General features: G+C 38.7%; 2 protein-coding genes across 2 annotated transcripts; both read left to right on the plus strand.

Moving 5' to 3' along the window:
• Window positions 1-1599: 1599 nt before the first annotated feature.
• On the plus strand, window positions 1600-17777 carry LOC116893308 (zinc finger protein 431-like). The gene is made up of 5 exons (XM_032895135.1): window positions 1600-1622; window positions 2258-2315; window positions 16924-17050; window positions 17257-17317; window positions 17687-17777. Exons 1-5 carry the CDS (start codon window positions 1600-1602, stop codon window positions 17775-17777), a joined length of 360 nt encoding a protein of 119 aa, XP_032751026.1.
• Window positions 17778-18241: 464 nt separating this feature from the next.
• LOC116893309 (zinc finger protein 239-like) lies at window positions 18242-19416 on the plus strand. The gene is made up of 3 exons (XM_032895136.1): window positions 18242-18387; window positions 18483-18565; window positions 18734-19416. The coding sequence occupies exons 1-3, from the start codon at window positions 18242-18244 to the stop codon at window positions 19414-19416; spliced, it is 912 nt and encodes a 303-aa protein (XP_032751027.1).
• Window positions 19417-20474: the final 1058 nt, after the last annotated feature.

Consider the following 20474-nt stretch of genomic DNA (forward strand, 5'->3'; position numbering starts at 1 on the left):
TGCTAACACCTCATGGTACAAGGTGAAATTTCCAAAGTGATTTCTGTCCATCACTTTTACAATTTACATATGCTTCTGAATGACTTTGTATTAAGAGTGCCCTTAAAAATCTCTGGTTTTTACATTGTGACCATGGTCAGAAGTGGGATTTATTTAACTTAACATTCTTAGGAGTTAAGTGAACCTGTATGTGAACATAACCGCACACCCAGAGTAGAATCCTCATGCGTCCACTGTGAATAAAAAATTAAAGCATTCCTTTGGAAATGACTCCTAGGTTCTCCTTTCCTGCAACATTAAAGAAATTTTTCTTAACTTTTCTGTCTTGGCTCTTATGATGGTTTATCTTGGTGGTCCAATTGGTTATACATGGAATTAACTGAAACTGCAACAATTCAATACTGTGATGGATGTTCCTTAATCATAGCTTTCTAAGTTGTAAAGCCCCATTTTTAAATCTAGTTCTTTAGAAGTGATGAGAAATACCTTCCATCTAGGCCATAGCTTCTGGGGGCAGCCTACATTTAGAAAGGTCATTGAAGACATTCGTTCTTTCTCCTTGTCTTCATGTTCTACCTCTGACTAGGAAGTACATTAAAAAAAATAAAACTAGCTTTAGAGCCTACATCTTCGTAATTCTGGTATACACTGAAGACCAGCTGAGACACATGGAATGAACCATCTGTCCATTTGTAGACAGCCATTAATGGACTAGGTGGATCACACCTTCAAGCCGTTCCAATAAATCCAACTTTTACATACACTGAGAGATCCATTCCATCCCCTCTGTTCATTTAGATACCTTTATTAATACAGCTGTGGTCTTTTATCCCCTTTGCACCGAGGAGGAATTTGTGCTGGTAGCAATATTCTTCCATAGAGTTTTTCATGTTTTTCCTGCTTTTCTCCAATGGTTGTTTAAGATCTGATACATACCAGCTAAAAAGTAGCTGTAATTTACCTGACCCATGAAAGCACAGAAGAAAAATCTGAGTATTTATTTAAAATCTATGTAAAATTCTTAGTATTCTGCACACCCTTCCCCCGTGGGGCTGATTGTTTACTTCACTGCAAATTGCATAATAGGCCATACAAGCAATCATCCTTGATTCCAGGACGAAGAAGGGGACATGTTGGAAGTGAGAAGGGTAGGGTGATACAGGACAGACACAAGCTCTACGGAAATGCAAATTTCCCCAGATCTAGAAAAGGCCCAGATGTTGAATGGAAGCCTCTTACTGGAACCATCGTGCTTTGTCCCTTCAGTTCACTCTTACCATACATACCTGGAACAGGTCTGGCCCTGGACCAGAAGCATAGGCCGTGGTGTGGCCCTCCATCACACCCTAACAATAAGGGACCTGCTCCTGTCACTCAAAACTGGTGGGTCAATCAGGGCCTACAGTCTTACCTGTCAGTCGGAAGTGGAGGACGGTACTTCCGGCAGCAGGTTGATGCTTCAACGCTGTAGCTGAGGTTTTTTGAGTGATTGGTGTGCCCTGCACTGTGTGCTACTGCTGGGTGCTGTTGTTCAGGCGAGCTCTGAACGGGCGACATGGTGAGTATATAGCAGCTGCTTCCAATGGGAAGGAGCAGGCGATGGAACAGCTGGAGCTAGTGTGGTGAGTCCTCCCTGGGACTGGGTGGGAACAGCTGCTAGGCATGGCCACCTGTGAGGTTCTTTGTGGTCTTAGCTGCTCACAGAGCATGGAGGTGATCTCCGAATACCTTGGTCTGGGGCCACATTTGTGAAAGCATTCAGAGCACGGGCTTGTGTGCTGAAACATTCTTGGCAGGATGGCAAGGCGTATGAATTCTAGAACAGCTGCATCTTAAGCGATTTAGGAAAAGGTTTCTGAGACATGCAGTGTTGACTCATGTGACCTTGATGCCAGTCCATTGCTCCCCAGGGCAATGGCTTTCCTTGCCTCTTCATTAAACTTTCTAAATTCTTACATTAAAGGGCCATACAACAATAGAGTTTTAAAAATGAACCATTTTGCTTCCATTTTCTGGCTATTATAAATAATGCTGGTATGAACATAGTGGAACACGTGTCCTAGTTTCTACAGTATCTCCTCCAATTTTTGGTGTAAGATATATTTGGAGTTAATATGAAAAAGTTGTAAATGTCACCGCATCATGGGTACAATCCAATGTCAAGCTGTGCAGCATTGTTTTAGACTCATCTGAGTTTATCCCATTGTTGTGTAACACTGTCTGCTGACTTCATACACATTGTCTCTTCCTCCTCTAGGAAGTATGTAAACGATGATATTCTTCTCAAGAAGCTGAGTTGGCATGAGATACTGCTGGTGTGGGACTTCCTCATCCCAACATTTATACTTTACACCTCCTAGTCTTCTCGTCCTTGTCATCCTTTGGGATCTTCCACTTAGGACTGTGGCACTATTTCAGGCCTCTGGAATACTTAAGAAATACTTCTGGGAATATCTTTGCTGTGTAAATCTCCCCTCTGCCTAAGTGGTAGATTTTCAGTCTTCTGTCCCTATTTAATCTGTTCAAAGTATAACCTGGAGACTGAACATAAAAGAGACTGAAGGAAAATGGCATCTGTGGAATGCAAAATCTGTTCTAGGCTGATGCATCTTTGAGCATTAACTAGTGATGGATGCATGCTATTATTAAAGAGAAAATTCTTTTTTTTTTAAATTGTTTTATATATTTACATTCTAAATGTTGCCTCCTTTTCTGGTCTCCATTCTAAAAGTTCTTCACTCCATACCTCCTTTGCCTCTGAGATTGTGCTCTCTGCTACCCCCACTCCCAACTCAACTTCCTTCCACCCAGCCCTCTTCCCTGGGACATCCAGTCTCTGCAGGATTAGACTCAACCTCTGCCTGTGAGGAGAGAAGTGGTAGTCAATCCTCTGCCACATTTGTGCAAGGAGCCTCAGACAAGTCCCTGTGTTCTTAAAAAAAATATTTACTTGCTGTTCTCATTGTGTGTGTAGAGATTTCTCCCTGGGAAAATATATGAATTCTATCTGCATCTTCAGCCTTTTAGGAAAAGGTTTCTGACACATGCTATGTTGACTCAGGTGGCCTTGATCCCAGTCTGTTGCTCCCCAGGGCAATGGCCTTGCCTTTGTCTTCATAAAATTTCTAAATTCCTACATTGAAGGGCCATACCACAATAGAGTTTTAAAATGAACCATTTGGCTTCCAGTTTCTGACTGTCAAGAATAAAGCTGGTGTGAACATAGAGGAGCATTTGTCCTTGTGATACTGTGGAACATCTTTTGTGTATATGTCCTGGAGTGGTATAATTGGTTCTTGAGATAGATCTATTCCTACTTTTATGAGTAACCACCAGATTGAGTTCCAGAGTGGTTGTCCGTGGTATGCAATCCTACCAAGGATAGAGGAGTGTTCGCTTTTCGCAAGGTACTTCCTAGCAAGTGCTGTCTTGTAGTTTCCGATTTTAGACATTCCGATTGGTGAAATGTACAATTTCAGAGTCATTTTGATTTGCATTTATCTAATGACTAAGGATGTTGACCATTTCTTTAAGTGATACTCAGACCTTCGAGATTGCTCTGTTAAGAAATCTGTCTATTGCATAGAAAACATGAAACTCAAGACGGATGATCAAAATGCGAATGCTTCACTCCTTCTTTAAAAAGGGAACAAGAATACACTTGGCAGGGAATAGAGAGGCAAAGATTAAAACAGAGACAGGAGGAACACCCATTCAAAGCCTGCCCCACATGTGGCCCATACATATACAGCCACCCAATTAGACAAGATGGATGAAGCAAAGAAGTGCAGGCTGACAGGAGCCGGATGTAGATCTCTCCTGAGAGATACAGCCAGAATACAGCAAATACAGAGGCGAATGCCAGCAGCAAACCACTAAACTGAGAATAGGACCCCCGTTGAAGGAATCAGAGAAATGACTGGAAGAGCTTGAAGGAGCTCGAGACCCCATATGAACAACAATGCCAAGCAACCAGAGCTTCCAGGGACTAAGCTACTACCTAAAGACTATACATGGACTGACCCTTGACTCTGACCTCATAGGTAGCAATGAATATCTTAGTAAGATCACCAGTGGAAGGGGAAGCCCTTGGTCCTGCTAAGACTGAACCCCCAGTGAACGTGACTGTTGGGGGGAGGGCGGCAATGGGGGGAGGATGGGGAAGGGAAGCCCATATAGAAGGGGAGTGGGAGGGATTAGGGGGATGTTGGCCCGGAAACCGGGAAAGGGAATAACACTGGAAATGTAAATAAGAAATACTTAAGTTAATAAAAAAATTAATAAAAAAGAATTCTGTCTATTGCTGTATCCCATTTTTAATTGGGTTATTTGTTTTTGTTGCATCTAACTTCTTGAGTTCTTTATACATTTTGGATATTGGCCCTCTATTGGATGTAGGATTGGGGAAGATCTTTCCTAGATTTGTAAACTGCTGTTTTGTACTAATAACAGTATCCTTCAACTTCTGGAAACTTTGCATTTTCTTTCTTTCTTTCTTTTTTTTTAATTTATCAATCAGATTTGTTTCAGTAAATTCTCACTCCGCAAAACGTCCACACAAGAAACTCAGAGCCTATTGATATGACATAAACTGCCCACCTAGATAAGACAAAATCCATCCCTCATGAAATATTCATAGCTACCTGTGGGCATTTAAAGCCCCAAAGGTGTGGGTCAGCCTTCTCTGCCTCCATCTTGGTTCTTTTCCTTCTTTCTCATTTCTTCCACCTTACAAAAAATCTGCCCCGGCCTTTCTTTCTTTTCTTTTTTTTATTAGATATATTTCTCTTCTTACATTTCAAATGTTATTTCCCTTCCCTGTTTCATGTCCATAGTCCCCCATTCCCTCCCCTCCCTCTCTCCCATATGGGTATTCCCCTGATACATCCCCTTTATTGCCCCCCAATTCCCCTGCACTAGGGGTCCTACCTTGGCATGACCAAGGGCTTCACCTTCCCCTGGTGCCCCAACATGGCTATTCTCTGCTACATATGCAGTTGGAGCCCTGGGTCAGTCCATGTATAGTTTTTTGGTAGTGGTTTAGTCCCTGGAAGCTCTGGTTGATTGGCATTGTTGCTTTTATGGGGTTGCAAGCTCCTTCAACTCTTTCAATACTTCCTCTAATTCCCCCCAAGGGGGTCCTATTTTCTGTTTGGTGATTTGCTGCTAGCATTGACCTCTGTAATGGATGTGCTCTAGATGAGTCTCTTAGGAGAGCTCTATATCCGGTCTCTTTCACCATGCATTTTCTAGATTCATCAATCTTATCTAATTTTGGTGAATGTATATATAAGGGCCACATGTGGGTCAGACTCTGAATGGCCATTCCTTGTGTTACTACTCTAAACTTTGCTTCCATATCCCCTTCTACGGATATTTTTTCCCCTTTGAAGAAGGAGTGGGAACATCTCCATTTGGTCATCCTTCTTCTTGAGCTTCCTGTGGTTTGTGGATTACATCTTTGGTAATTCGAGCTTTTTGGCTAATATTCACTTAACAATGAGTGAATACCAAGTGTGTTTTTCTGTGATTGTGTAACCTCACTCAGGATGATATTTTCTAGTTTTTCCATTTGCCTATGAATTTCGTGAAGTCATTGTTTTTGATAGGTGAGTAGTACCCCATTGTGTAGATGTACAACATGTTTTGAATCCATTCCTCTGTTGAAGGGCATCTGAGTTCTTTCCAGCTTCTGGCTATTATAAATAAGGCTGCTATGAACAAAGTGGACCATGTGTCTTTGTTGTATGTTGGAGCATGCTTTGGGTATGAGCATGAGGCAGTGATCAAACAAGAAAAAAGCCAGATAACAATGTTTGCCCATGGTTTTTCTTCCTTCACTGTGTACCATGAGTATCTATTCTAAGCTTCCACAGTGATGAAATGTGTGATCTGATGGAATCAGTCAAATAAACCCATTGATTACATGAGATTTTTTGATTAAAAGATTTAATCAGAGCAGCAGAAATGCCAGTTAGGACAGCTTAAAAGTGATTTCCTTACTGGATAGAACTCGTAAATTTGTCTTGAAATTGTAAATTTGTCTTTAATGTGTAAATTTGTCTTTTTGATAAATGTGGTAGATATCAGGACTTTCGATGGCCAAAGCCCATGTTGTACCCAGAGCATACTGGCCATTTTTTGTATGACCTGAATGATTGGAGTGTTTATAGTAGTGAAGAAGGAATTTATGGCCAAAGGATTTCAGAAAAGTAGACACCATGAAAAATTAAGCTTTCCTACATTATATGATTAGTTCCTTGAGTTTTTGTTGGTTTGTGGATATTAGGTAGAGAAAGTTTTGGTTTACTAGTTTTAAAACAATTTTGGAAAGATTTATTTATTTTTTTCACATCAGTTTGTTTCCCATCAGCTGGGAGCATCAACGGAGAACCTGGAAAGGGGAGTGGGAATAGATGGGACAAGAGATGGGAGAAATGGAGGAAAGATAGTATTCTGATCAAGTCTCATTTAATCAAGCAAAAAGCAATTGATTATAAGCTGAAAAATCACACAACACAAACTGGTTATCAGGGTAACAATAAACATAGGTAACATCAGAAACCAATGGCATAAGTTTTGATTTCCCAAAAACTTCTTACCTACAGTAAGTTTCAATTTCCTGAGATTTATAACTAACAGTAGAGTGAAACTCATTCTCATGCAGAAACAAGCTACCAGGAAGTCTCCACTATTCTTGACTGGTGGTAACCCCCATGTAAGTTACTAGGCAAAAAGGGCCCATCAAATGGAAAACACCCAGCTCAGGCAAGAAAGGCATAAGCAGGCCTAGTGGCCCCCGGGTAAGTGGATACACTCTCTCTGTCTTCTTACACACCAGAAGAGGGCATTGGATGCCCATTACAGATGGTTGTGGGCCACCACTTGTTTGCTGGTAAGAGAACTCAGGACCTCAGGAAGAGCAGTCAGGCCTCTTAACCACTGAGCCATCTCTCCATTTCTAGTTCATTCTAATTGATTCTAAAGACTTTCTTCTTCTTCTTCTTCTTCTTTTTCTTCTTCTTCTTCTTCTTCTTCTTCTTCTTCTTCTTCTTCTTCTTCTTCTTCTTCTTCTTCTTCTTCTTCTTCTTCTTCTTCTTCTTCTTCTTCTTCTTCTTCTTCTTCTTTTTTTTTTGGAACATCTACATTTTTGGTTACCAAAGTCCTCAGTGTTTCAGTTTGTGCCTCTTAAATCATTGATATGCTCAACACATTGGTTTTACTTATTTAAGAAAAACTGTTTTAAACATATTATTGTCTTTTTCCTAACTAACTTCAGTTGTCAACTTTTCCTCTGAGGAATTCTTAATTGAAGGTGTATCTTTATAAGGATGACTGGTTGTTTGTGAGAGCTTGTGTTGGTTGGTGTTTCATGTGGAAGGGTTCTTTCCCATAGGGTAGAAATATTCCTAATTAATTTGTCCTTTCTGGTCTGGGTTATATGAATGCCTGAGCATGAGGCAGTGACCAAACATGATGAAAAGGCAGATAAAAATGTTTGCCCATGGTTTTTCTTCCTCCATTTTGTGCCATGAGTATCTACTCTTAGCTTCCACAGTGATGAAATGTGTGATCTGATGGAATCAGTCAGATAAACCCACTGATTACATGAGACGTTTTTGATAAAAGGATTTAATCACAGCAGCAGAAATGCAAGTTAGGACAGCTGAAAACTGATTTGTTGCTGGATAGATCCCATAAATTTGTCATTAACCTGTAAATTTGTCTTTATCCTGTAAATTTGTCTTTATCCTGTAAATTTGTCTTTTGGATGAATGTTGTCGATAACTAGAATTTAGATGGCCAAAGCCCATGTTGTACCCAGAGCATACTGGCCATTTTTTTTGTATGACCTGAATGATTGGAGTGTTTATAGTCTTGGAGAAGAAGGAATTCATGGTCAAAGGATTTCAGAAAAGTAGACACCATGAAAAATTAAGCTAGAGGTTTTTTGTGTGATAATTTGGCCCCAAACTTTCTTTTTCTTCCCATGCCCTGAGAAATTGAGTACGGCAGAATTTAAAAGTAATGTGCTGATTTCATAGATAAAATATTCAGTCTGTTGAGTACTTATTATGAGTGGTTTATTCAATACTAGAGTTAAAAAAAAACCAACTAGTGGGGCAAAAAGAAATACAAAGTCTGTGGTTAGTGGAGAAACACAGCTCTAGGGAATTTCATTGACAATCAAGTGCTAACACAGAGACGGGAATTTTCAAGGACCTTATAACCACTAAAGAAAGGGACTTTGGTTTCCATTGGAAGCCTAAGGAAGTACACATAATGACACACTCTCCTGCCAAGACTTCAATGAATGGAATGAGTAAGCAAAGTGATTCAGAGTCCCAGGAAACGATTTTATACAAAAGCTGATGCCACTGTGGTCAAAGCATGGCAGAGTCCATCGCAAGTTAGAAGCCTAACTTGGCAGGATCACTTATGTTGTACTGGTTCTGGAAACAAGAAAGATGAAAAATGTCATGAATTCTTAGTCTGTGGCTTTAGTTGCTCACTTATTTCAGCCCTCTATGTTTGACAGAACCAGAGCTGCACTGAGGAGGCTGTAAAAGTTCGGTGTAGAAAACTCTGAGGTTGAAAGTTGAGTTGCACTTTGGAACCACAGGATGTTGATCTATCTATGTGATGAGATATCTGCCATGGACAACTGTGTGTAAGGAGTGGAAGTAACAGAGCTGTAGGATTTGGTGTTTTTCCTGCTCGTTTTCTGTCTTGCTTTAGTTCAGTCTTTTTTTTTTTTTCTCCATCCTTATTAAATCGAGTATTTCTTATTTACATTTCATTTGTTATTCCCTTTCCAGGTTTCCAGCCCAACATCCACCTAACCCCTCCCCAACACCTTCTATATGGGCATTCTCCTCCCCATCCTCCCCGCATTAACGCCCTTCCCACAACAATCTCGTTCACCGGAGGTTCAGTCTTGGCAGGACCAAGGGCTTCTCCTTTGACTGGTGCCCTTACTAGGCCATTCATTGCTACCTATGCTGTTGGAGCCCAGGATATAATCTATAGTTGGAGTCCATGTATAGTCTTTGGATAGTGTCTTAGTCTCTGGAAGCTCTGGTTGTTTTACATTGTTGTTCATATGGGGTCTCAAGCCCCTTCAAGCAATTTCAGTCCTTTCTCTGAATCCTTCAACTGGTATCCCGTTCTCAGTTCAGTGGTTTGCTGCTGGCATTTCACCTATGTATTTGCCCTATTCTGGCTGTGTCTCTCAGGAGAGAACTACATCTGGTTCCTCTCAGCCTGCAATTCTTTGCTTCATCCATCTTATCTAGTTTGGTGGCTGTATATGTATGGGCCACATATGGGGCAGGCTCTGAATGGGAGTTCCTTCAGCCTCTGTTCTAAACTTTGCCTCCCTATTCCCTCCCAAGGGTATTCTTGTTCCCCTTTTAGAGAAGGGGTGAAGCATTCGCATTTTTCTCATCCTTCTTGAGTTTCATGTGTTCTGTGGATCTAGGGTAATTCGAGTATTTGTGCTAATATCCACTTATCAATGAGTGCATACCATGTGTGGTTTTCTGTGATTGGGCCAGCTCACTCAGGATATTTTACAGTTCCATCCATTTGCCTATGAATTTCATAAAGTCATTGATTTTGATAGCAGAATAGTATTTTACTGTGTAGATGTACAACATTTTCTGTATCCATTCCTCTGTTGAAGGGCATCTGGGTTTTTTTCCAGCTTCTGGCTATTATAAATAAGATTGCTTTGAACACACTGGATCATGTGTCTTACTTATTTGTTGGAGCATCTTTTGGGTATACACCCAAGAGAGGTATATCTAGGTCCTCAGGTAGTACAATGTCCAATTATCTGAGGAACCTCCAGACTGATTTCCAGAATGATTGTACCAGTCTCCAATCCCACCAACAATGGAGGAGTTTTCCTCTTTCTCCACATCCTCGCCAGCATCTGCTGTCACCAGTTTTTGATCTTAGCCATTCTCACTGGTGTGAGGTGGAATCTCAGTGTTGTTCTGATTTGCATTTCCTTTATAACTAAATATGTTGAACATTTCTTAAGGTGCTTCTCAGCCATTCACTATTCCTCAGCTGAGAATTCTTTGTTTAGCTCTCAACCCCATTTTTAATAGGGTTATTTGTCTCCATGCAGTCTAACTTCGTGAGTTGTTTGTATATTTTGGATATAAGCCCCCTATCTGTTGTAGGATTGGTAAAGATCTTTTCCCAATGTTCGGTTGCTGTATTGTCCTAACAACAGTGCCCTCTGCATTACAGAAGGTTTATAGTTTTATGAGATCCCATTTGTAGATTCTTGATCTTAGAGCATAAGCCATTGGTGTTTTGTTCAGGAAATTTTCACCAGTGCCCATGTGTTCGAGATTCTTCCCCACTTTTTCATATATTAGTTTGAGTGTATCTGGGTTAATGTGCAGGTCCTTGATCCACTTGGACTTAACCCTTGTACAGGATGATAAGAATGAATCAATCTGTACTCTTCTACATGCTGACCTCCAGTTGAACCAGCACCATTTGCTGAAAGTGCTATCTTTTTGCCATTGGACATTTTTGTCTCCTTTGTCTAAAATAAAGTTACCTTAGGTGTATGAGTTCATTTCTGGGTCTTCAATTCTATTCCACTGGTCTATCTGCCTGTCTCTGTACCAATAGCTTACAGTTTTTTTTGTCACTATTGCTCTGTAATACTGCTTTAGTGATTCCCCCAGAAGACCTTTCATTGTTGAGAATAGTTTTAGCTTTCCTGGGTTTTTTGTTATTCCAGATGAATTTGCAAATTGTTCTGTCTAACTCAATGAAGAATTGGATTGGAATTTTGATAGGGATTGCATTGAATTTATAGATCGCTTTTGGGAAAATGGCCATTTTTACTGTATTAATCTTGCCAATCCATGAGCATGGGAGATCTTTGTATCATCTGAGATCTTGTTTAAGAGATGTGAAGTTCTTATAAAACTGATCTTTCACTTGCTTGGTTAAAGTCTAAACTGAGGTATTTTATATTATTTCGGACTATTATGAAGGGTGTTGTTTCCCTAATTTCTTTCTCGGCTTGTTTCTCTTTTGTGTAGCAGAAGGCTACTGATTTATTTGTGTTATTTTTACGCAGCCACTTTGGTGAAGATATTTATGAGGTTTCGTACTTTTCTGGTTGAACTTTTGGGATCACTTAAATATACTATCATATCATCTGCAAATAGTGATATTTTGACTTCTTACTTTCCAATTTGTATTCATATGATTTCCTTTTGTTGTCTGATTGTTCTGGCTATGATTTTGAGAATTATATTGAAAAAGGTGGGAGAGAGTGGGCAGCCTTGTCTAGTCCCTGATTTTAGTGGGAATGCTTCAAGTTTCCCTCCATTTAGTTCAATATTAGCTACTCATTTGCTGTTTATGGCTTTTACTATGTTTATGTATGAGCCTTGAATTTTTGTTCTTTCGAGGACTTTTGTCAAATGCTTTCTCACCACCTAATGAAGTGATCATGTGGTTTTTATCTTTCAGTTTATTTATATAATGGATTACATTGATGATTTTTTTTGTATACTAAACCATCCCTGCATACCTGGGATGAAGCCAACTTGATCATGATAGATGATTGTTTTGATGTGCTCTTGGATACTTTTTGCAAAAATTTTATTGACTATATTTGCATCGACATTCATAAGCGAAATTTGTCTTAATTTCTCTTTCTTTATTGGGTCTTTGTGTGGTTTAGGTATAAGTGTAATGTTTGCTTCATGGAAGGAAATTGGTAGCACTCCATCTGTTTCAATTTTGTGGAATAGTTTGGATAGTATTGGTATGAGGTCTTCTATGAAGGTCTGATTGAATTCTGAACTGAACCCATCTGGGCCTGGGCTCTTTTTGGTTGGGAGACTTTTAATGACTGCTTCTATTTCTTTAGGAGTTCTGGGGTTGTTTAAATGGTTTATCTGTTCCTGATTTAACTTTGGTACCTGGTATCTGTCTATGAAATTGTCCATTTCCTCCAGATTTTCAACTTTTGTTGAGTATAGGCTTTTGTCGTAGGATCTGATTATATTTTGAATTTCCTCTGATTCTTTTGTTATGTCTCCCTTTTCAGTTCTGATTTTGTTAATTTGGACACTCTCTCTATGTCCGCTGGTTAGTCAGGATAAGGGTTTGTCTATCTTGTAGATTTTCTGAAAGAACCAGCTTTTGGTTCAATTGATTCTTTGTATAGTCCTTTTTGTTTCTACTTGGTTGATTTCAGCTCTGAGTTTGATTATTTTCCGACTTCCACCCCTCCTTGGTGTATTCGCTTCTTCTTGTTCTAGAGCTTTTAGGCATGCTGTCAAGCTGCTGATATATGCTCTCTAATGCTTATATCTGCAGGCACTCAGAGCTATGAGTTTTCCTCTTATTACAGCTTTCATTGAGTAGAGCATTGTTCAATTTCCATGTTTATGTGGGCATTCTTTCCTTATTGTTATTGAAGACCAGCCTTAGCCTGTGGTGGTCTGATAGGACGCATGGGATTATATCTATCTTTCTGTATCTGTGGAGATCTGTTTTATGACCCATTATATGGTCAATTTTGGAGAAAGTACCATGCGATAGTAAGAAGAAGGTTTATATTTTTGTTTTAGGATAGAATGTTCTATCAATATCTGTTATGTTCACTTGGTTCATGACTTCTCTTAGTCTGTCTACATCTCTGTTTAATTTCTGTTTCCATGATCTGTCCATTGATGAGAGTGGGGTGTTGAAAATCTACTATTATTGTGTGAGGTGCAATGTGTGCTTTGAGCTTTAGTAAGGTTTCTTTTATGTATGTAGGTACCCTTGTATTTGGAGCATAGATATTTAGGCTTGAGAGTTCATCTTGGTAGATTTTTCCTTTGATGAATATGAAGTGTCCTTCCTTAACTTTTTTAGGACTTTTGGTCGAAAATCGATTTTATTCGATATTAGAATGGCTACTCTCCCTTGCTTCTTCAGAACATTTGCTTGGAAAGTTGTTTTCCAGCCTTTTACTCTGAGGTAGTGTCTGTCTTTTTTTTCTGAGGTGTGTTTGCTGTAGGCAACAAATTGCTGCATCTTCATTGCATATTCAGTTTGTAAATTTGTGTCTTTTTATTGGGGAATTGAGTCCATTGATCTTGAGAGATATTAAGGAACAGTGATTGTTGCTTCCTGTTATTTTCGTATTGGGTGTGAGATTATGTTTGTGTGCTTGTCTTCTCTTTGTTTTGTTGCAAAACGATTAGTTTTTTGCTTTTTCTAGGGTGTAGCTTTCCTCCTTGTGTTGGGCGTTTCCATTTATTATCCTTTTTAGGGCTGGATTTGTAGAAAGATATTGTGTAAATTTGATTTTGTCACGGAATATCTTGGTTTCTCCATCTATGACAATTGAGGATTTTGCTGGATACATTAACCTGGGTTGCCATTTCTGTTCTCTTAGGGTCTGTTTGACATCTGTCCAGGTTCTTCTGGCTTTCATAGTCTCTGGTGAGAAGTCTGGTGTAATTCTGACAGGTCTGCCTTTCTATGTTACTTGACCTTTTTCCCTTACTGCTTTAAATATTTTTCTTCGTTTTGTGCATTTGACTATTATGTGACGGGAGGAGTTTCTTTTCTGGTCCAATGTATTTGGAGTTCTGTAGGCTTCTTGTATGTTTATGGGCATCTCTTTCTTTAGGTTAGGGAAGTTTTCCTCTATGATTTTGGTGAAGATATTTACTGGTCCATTGAGTTGGGAGTCTTCACTCTCTTCTATACCTATTATCCTTAGATTTTATATTCTCTGTGTCCTGGATTTCCTGTTTGGGCGAGTATTTTTTCCGTTTTACATTATCTTTGACAGTTGTGTCGATGATTTCTATGAAATCTTCTGCTTCTGAGATTCTCTCTTCTATGTCTTTTAATCTGTTGGTGATACTTGTATCTAAGGCTCCTTGTCTCTTCCTTTGGATTCCTATATCTAGTGATGTCTCCCTTTGTGCTTTCTTTTTTTTTTTCTTTTTTCTTTTTTTCAGAGCTGGGGACCAAACCCAGGGCCTTGCGCTTGCTAGGCAAGTGCTCTACCACTGAGCTAAATCCCCAACCCCCCTTTGTGCTTTCTTTATTGCTTCTATTTCCATTTTTAATTCCTTCACCTCTTTGTTTCTGTTTTCCTGTATTTCTTTCAGGGATTTTTGTGTATCTTCTCCATTGGCTTCTACTTGTTTATTAGTGTTTTTGTGCAATTCTGAAAGGGAGTTCTTTATGTCTTTCTTGAAGTCCACTGTCATCATGATCAAATGTGATTTAAAAATCTAGATCTTGCTTTTCTGGTGTATTTGGATATTCAGTGTTTGTTTTGGTGGGAGAATTGGGTTCTGATGATGCCATGTAGTCTTTGTTTCTGTTGCTTGGGTTCCTGCACTTGCCTCTCGCCTTCAGGTTGTCTCTTATGTTACCTTGTTCTGCTATTTCTGACAGTGGCTAGAACCATCCTATAGGCCTGTGTGTCAGGAGTACTATGGACCTGTTTTCCTGTTTTCTTTCACCCAGTTATTGGAACAGAGTGTTCTACTTTCAGTCGTGCAGTTGTTCCTGTTTTCTGGTCTTCAGCTGTTTCTGTGGGTGTGTGTCCTTAGTCCACCAAGCAGGTCAATTGGAGCAGAAAAGTTGGTCTTACTTTTGGTCTCGGGCCTGAAGTAGCTCCTTGGGGCTGGGTTTCAGCTCTCCATTAGGGCAGCAACCAGAAGGGCTTGCCTGGCCTTCTCTCGGGTCCCTGTGCATAGGGGGCCCATATGGCACTAGGCATTTTCCTCTAGAGTTAGAAATGTGTGCACAGAGTAGTCTGCTCTGGCTCCCCAGGCCTGTCTGCCCCTCTGAAGATCTAGTACTCCCTCCCATGGGATTTGGGTGCAAGGAGCTGTTTGACAGAGTCCCTTCATATCCGGGAGCAGTCTGGCCAACAGGGCTCCTGCAGCTTGAGTGCTTCTATCTTCCTGTTCCCAGAGGCCCTATACAGTTTCCTCATGTGCCAGGGATGTGGGCAAAAGTGGGTAGTATTGGCGGTCACTCCTGCCCTGCAGTCTCAGGATTGCCCACCTGTCTCGCTTGGTTCAGTCTTAGCTCACTATGTACCGATTCCTTTCTACTGGAATAGAATGGGTATTCTTTGCAATTGTATGTTGGAAAGATATAAATTTTTTTCTTATTTTACAAGGTTGTTCCGTCAAGCGTCTACCTTGGGTGTCAAAAGAGCCTTTGGACATTTGAACAGGGTACAAATGGCAGAAAATGGGAATCACGAAAGTTAGATTAAAATCATTTTCATCATGGGATGACCTGCAACTCATAATGAGCAGAATCAGAATGCTGTCAATTGATTGAAAACAAATCTCCCTATGTGGGATGAGGTCTTTGAACCCTCACCTGTCTTTAATGACTTTTTGCAGGGAGCTTATTGAAGCTCATATAATAGGAGCCTGTCTAGATGAAATTCCTCACTGAGGATAGAATTGGACTGTCCATAGATCCATTTCCTGTTCTTTGTGTCTACCATTCTGTGGTTGAAATTGATAAGTTGGCTTCTTTCTTTTGTGGTCATACTGTTACCATTGTAGACTTTATCCCTAAATCAAATACAAATACAAATCAAAATTTTAGAACAATTCCCATTCAGTTCTACACAATTTGGCTATCCTAATTTTGTTGTTTTGATTTATGTTAAAAGAGTTTCTCTGTGAAACCCTGGATGTCCCTTAAGTAGGTATGTAGATTAGAGTGGATCCAAATTTAGAGATCCATTTGTTTGGCTCTTTAAACAGGGAGTGTTTGCTGGTAAACATGACTGGTTTTATTGTTTTATGGCCCTGGAATGTATGTGACACACGTGAAAAGCATGTGCTGTTGTTTTGACCTTCACTCACATATTGAATAATGAACTTTGTCATCTAATTCCCAGGATGGCATGTATTGAGGACATTAATGCTGCCTGATTCTTCTGATTCATTTGATTTTTAAAGTGAGATATTCTTCCTACATTTTGTGTTTGTCTTGAAAATTTCAAATTGCTATGAATGAATGTGCACCTCTGTGTGACTGGTCTGCTCTATAGTCAAAACACAGCCTCAGGCAGAACTCCTATAATTGAAGTAATGAATAGTTCTGAGTTCCCATTGTAAGTCCTGGCAATTGAGTCCTATTTCTTAGATGAGAACGAGCTATTAAGCACTGAGCCAGGTTCCCTGCACTATTCTGTTTATTGATGATCAATATTTAAATTTCTAATGTTTTCATTTGTTCATTATAATTTTAATCATCTATTGCCTTTAAATAAGACCTTACTCTTGTTACATTTTAAACTGGAGAATTTCAGGTTCCCAGAATATGAATACAGAACTGGAGTGAATGTTTAATTCTTGGTAGGAAGTTCCTATCCTGGAACTTATTTAATAGACTAGACTGGCATCCAATTCAATGAGATACACCTGCTTCTACTTGATGAGTGTTGTGGTTAAAGGCATGAGTAAATACACCAAACGTGATGATTTTTTTTTTGTAGTTCATACTTGTTCATACTAATTTCTCAGTGGTGTTAATCTGTTTGCTTATCTATCTATCTATCTATCTATCTATCTATCTATCATCTATCTATATCTATATATGTATGTATGTACATATTTGTTAATTGGTATTGTGCTAGGTTATATACTGTTCAAAGGGCACAGTGATGGCAGGTAGGTGTACTTCATAATAAGTTTTGTTTCAAAATGATTTCATGATTATAGCAGGATTTCTCTGCCATGGCGTAAGTGTGGGAATCATCAGAATTGTATGAATATATAATTATAATATATAAAATAAATAAAATATAAATATAATATTGAATGCTATATTAATTACAGATTGATAACTATCATGCTTTGTGTTGTACACATGTATGGGATATTTTAGGATGCACTGACCTGTGATGATTTACACATAAACTTCACTCGGGAAGAGTGGTCTTTGCTGGATCCATCTCAGAAGAGACTTTACAAAGATGTGATGGTGGAGACCTACAGGAACCTCACTGCTATAGGTAAAACTGAGTTTTCCTTTAAGTTTTAAATTAAGGGGGTCAGGAGATAACTGTTTCCTGGTTATTGATGCTCTTTTGGAATCCTGAATGAGAATGAGGAATAATGAGGTGAATAATACAGGCACAGTTCTCTGGTTTACTGAAGATAATGGCTTATTGATTCATTGTCAATAGTATATCATACATTTTCTGATATTACATTTTAGGATACAATTTTGAAGACCATAATATTGAAGAACATTGTCAAAGTGATAGAAGACATGGAAGGTATTTGTATGTGTGTGTGTGTGTGTAAGCTGTTTCACATGTGCTTTTGAAGAAAATTTTCTGAGTGTAGTGAGAGCTACTACTATTAAAACTGTTATTTCATTTACTTTCATAACTCAGAGATTGGAAAGTGCATATGCAATGAAATATCCACAACCTTCCCACAAGCAAATAGTCCACAGCAAAGCTGCTGTTACTTATACACTTGTCTTAAATTTGCTAAGTTTAGTGCGAGGGTAAGTTTAAGAATGAGAGTTAAGAATGTTGTTGTGGAGGAACCCTAATCCCTATGCTCCATGGTTATGAGGAATAAAAGTCAAGCTATGTAAAGGCAAAGTGGAAACCTTTTATTTGTTATTCTTGTAATAGGTACATCATATGGCGCACTGGGTACAGGCCATATGAGCATATGGATAATGAAAGAAGCAGAGCATCTCTCTTTTCTAGAACAACTAGATGATATATAGTAGTCTGCACTTTGAGGAGATTTTCTGAAAGTCATTTGGAATATCACCACGTACTTATAGTCCAGAAAATTTCTAGGAGCATTAGGAATGTGGAAATTCTATTTGTCTTTCACTTTTCAAATATAGTATGACTCACAGTATAAGAAAAATTATGTTGTAATTAGAGTGGTAAGTCTGTGAATTCTTGAAGTTTTCTTCAAATATCTGAAAAACTTCATGTACAAAATGTCTGGTATAAATGTGAGTCATGTAATAAATGCCCTAACCATCACAGGGTGTCTAATTATGCAAAACAACCCACAATGAAGGGGAACACCAATGCTTTAAACAATGTGATAAAACCTTAAGACCTGATCCTAACTTGCAATTCGATCAAATTATAAAATTCATACAGATAAAAAAGATCCATCAGTGTAATTAATTGATAAAATTTTTACATATACCAATTTTTGTAGGAATGGAAGACGCCATGCTGGACAGAAACCCCTTTATGAATATACACAAAGTGATAAAGCCTTCACATATCAAAGTCATCGTCAAAAGTACAAAAGAGTTCAAACACGAGGTGAATCCTCTGAAGACTTTCAACATAGTGAAGCTCTTGCATTTCATGGTAGTCTCCAAGAATGTAAAAGAACAGAAATTACTGAGAAACCCTACAAATGTAATCCATGTAAAAAACCCTTTTCACAACACAGGTATCATCGAATACATGAAAGAACACATACTGGAAAGAAAGACTATGAATGTAATCAATGTGGTAAAGCCTTTGCACATTGCAGTCATCCCCGAACACAAAAACTAATTCAAACTGAAGAGAAACCCTATAAATGTAATCAATGTGATAAAGACTTTTCACAACAACGTTATCTCCAAATGCATAAAAGAACACATAGTGGAGAGAGACACTACAAATGTCATCAATGTGATAAAGCCTTTTCACAACAAGGTTATCTCCGATTACATAAACGTATACATACTGGAGAGAGACCCTACAAATGCAATCAATGTGATAAAGGTTTTTCACAAAGTGGCAATCTCCAAATTCATCTAAGAACACACACTGGTGATAAACCTTATGAATGTAGTCAATGTGGCAAAACCTTTGCACATCACACTGCATGGAGAGCACATAAAAGAACACATACTGGAGAGAAACCCTATAAATGTAATCAATGTGATAAAGCCTTTTCACAACAATGTCAACTCCAACCACATAAAAGAACACATACTGGAGAGAGACCCTACAAATGCAATCAATGTGACAAAGTTTTTTCACAAAGTGGTAATCTCCAAATTCATCTAAGAACACATACTGGAGAGAAACCTTATGAATGTAGTCAATGTGGCAAAACCTTTGCACATCACAGTACTTTGAGCGTGCATAAAAGAACACACACTGGAGAGAAACCTTATGAATGTAATCAGTGTGGCAAAACCTTTGCACATCACAGTAGTTTGAGCGTGCATAAAAGAACACATACTGGAGAGAAACCTTATGAATGTAATCAGTGTGGAAAAGCCTTTGCATATCAGAGGCATCTCCAAACACATAAACTAATACATAGTGGAGAGAAACCCTACAAATGTAATCAGAGTAATAAAGCCTTTTCACAACAACATCTTCTCTGAATACATGAAAAAACACATGCTGGAGAGAGATCCTACTAATGCAATCAATGTGATAAAGGTTTTTCACAAAGTGGTATTCTCCAAATTCATCTAAGAGCACATACTGGAGAGAAACCTTATGAAAGTAAATCAATGTGTTAAACCATTTGCACATTGCAGGACTCTCCGATACCATGAAAGGATTCATACTGAAGAAACCCTAAGAATGTAATCACTGTAGTTGAAATCCTTAAAAAATACAATAGTTCCTACAAACATAAAAGAAATCTTCTTCACAGGGGGAAGAATCCTATGAAGGTATTTGACATAGTAAGTTCTTAGGACATTTCTATACTCTTCCTCATCATGAAAGAATTTATACTGGAGAGAAACCATAGGAACAGAAGGAATGAGCTTTTTCACGACACAGTTATCTCTTAATGTTGAAAAGAACAGATATTAGAGAGAAATGCTTCAAGTGTAATAGAAGTGATAAAGCCTTTTCACAGCACAGTTTTCTCTGAATACATTAAAGAAAATATACTGGTGAGGAACCCTATGAACGTAATAAATGTAGTAAACGCATTGCATATCATGGTGTTTGTTGAATAAAAGAACATACTAGAAATAAACCCTGTGAATGTAAGCCGTGTGGTAAAGACTTGAAACCATTTATACTGGAGAGAAACACTATGAAGTTATTCAATATTATGAAGTCTTTGCATATCATAGTAGTCTCCAGGTATAAAAAAAATATTGCTGGAGAGAAACATTACAAATATAATTGACATGATAAATCACTCTTATAACACGTTTATCTTCAAATACATCAACAAACACCTATAGAAAACCTGTGAATGTAAGCAATGTGATGAAGACTTTTCATATTAGGTGAACATCCAATATGTAAAAGAACATATACTGGTACAAACCCATCCAAATGCAATCAGTGTGATAAAGCGTTTTTGGCCACCAACCACGCCAGCCACGTTTGGGGGTCTTGCAGCCCAGTGTCCTCAAACACTAGGTGCGTAATGATTCGGCAGTGACAAAAAGAAATAAACACAGAGGCAGTTTGC

Source organism: Rattus rattus, chromosome 2 (genome assembly GCF_011064425.1).
Source record: "Rattus rattus isolate New Zealand chromosome 2, Rrattus_CSIRO_v1, whole genome shotgun sequence".
In the NCBI taxonomy this organism is placed as follows: Eukaryota; Metazoa; Chordata; class Mammalia; order Rodentia; family Muridae; genus Rattus; species Rattus rattus.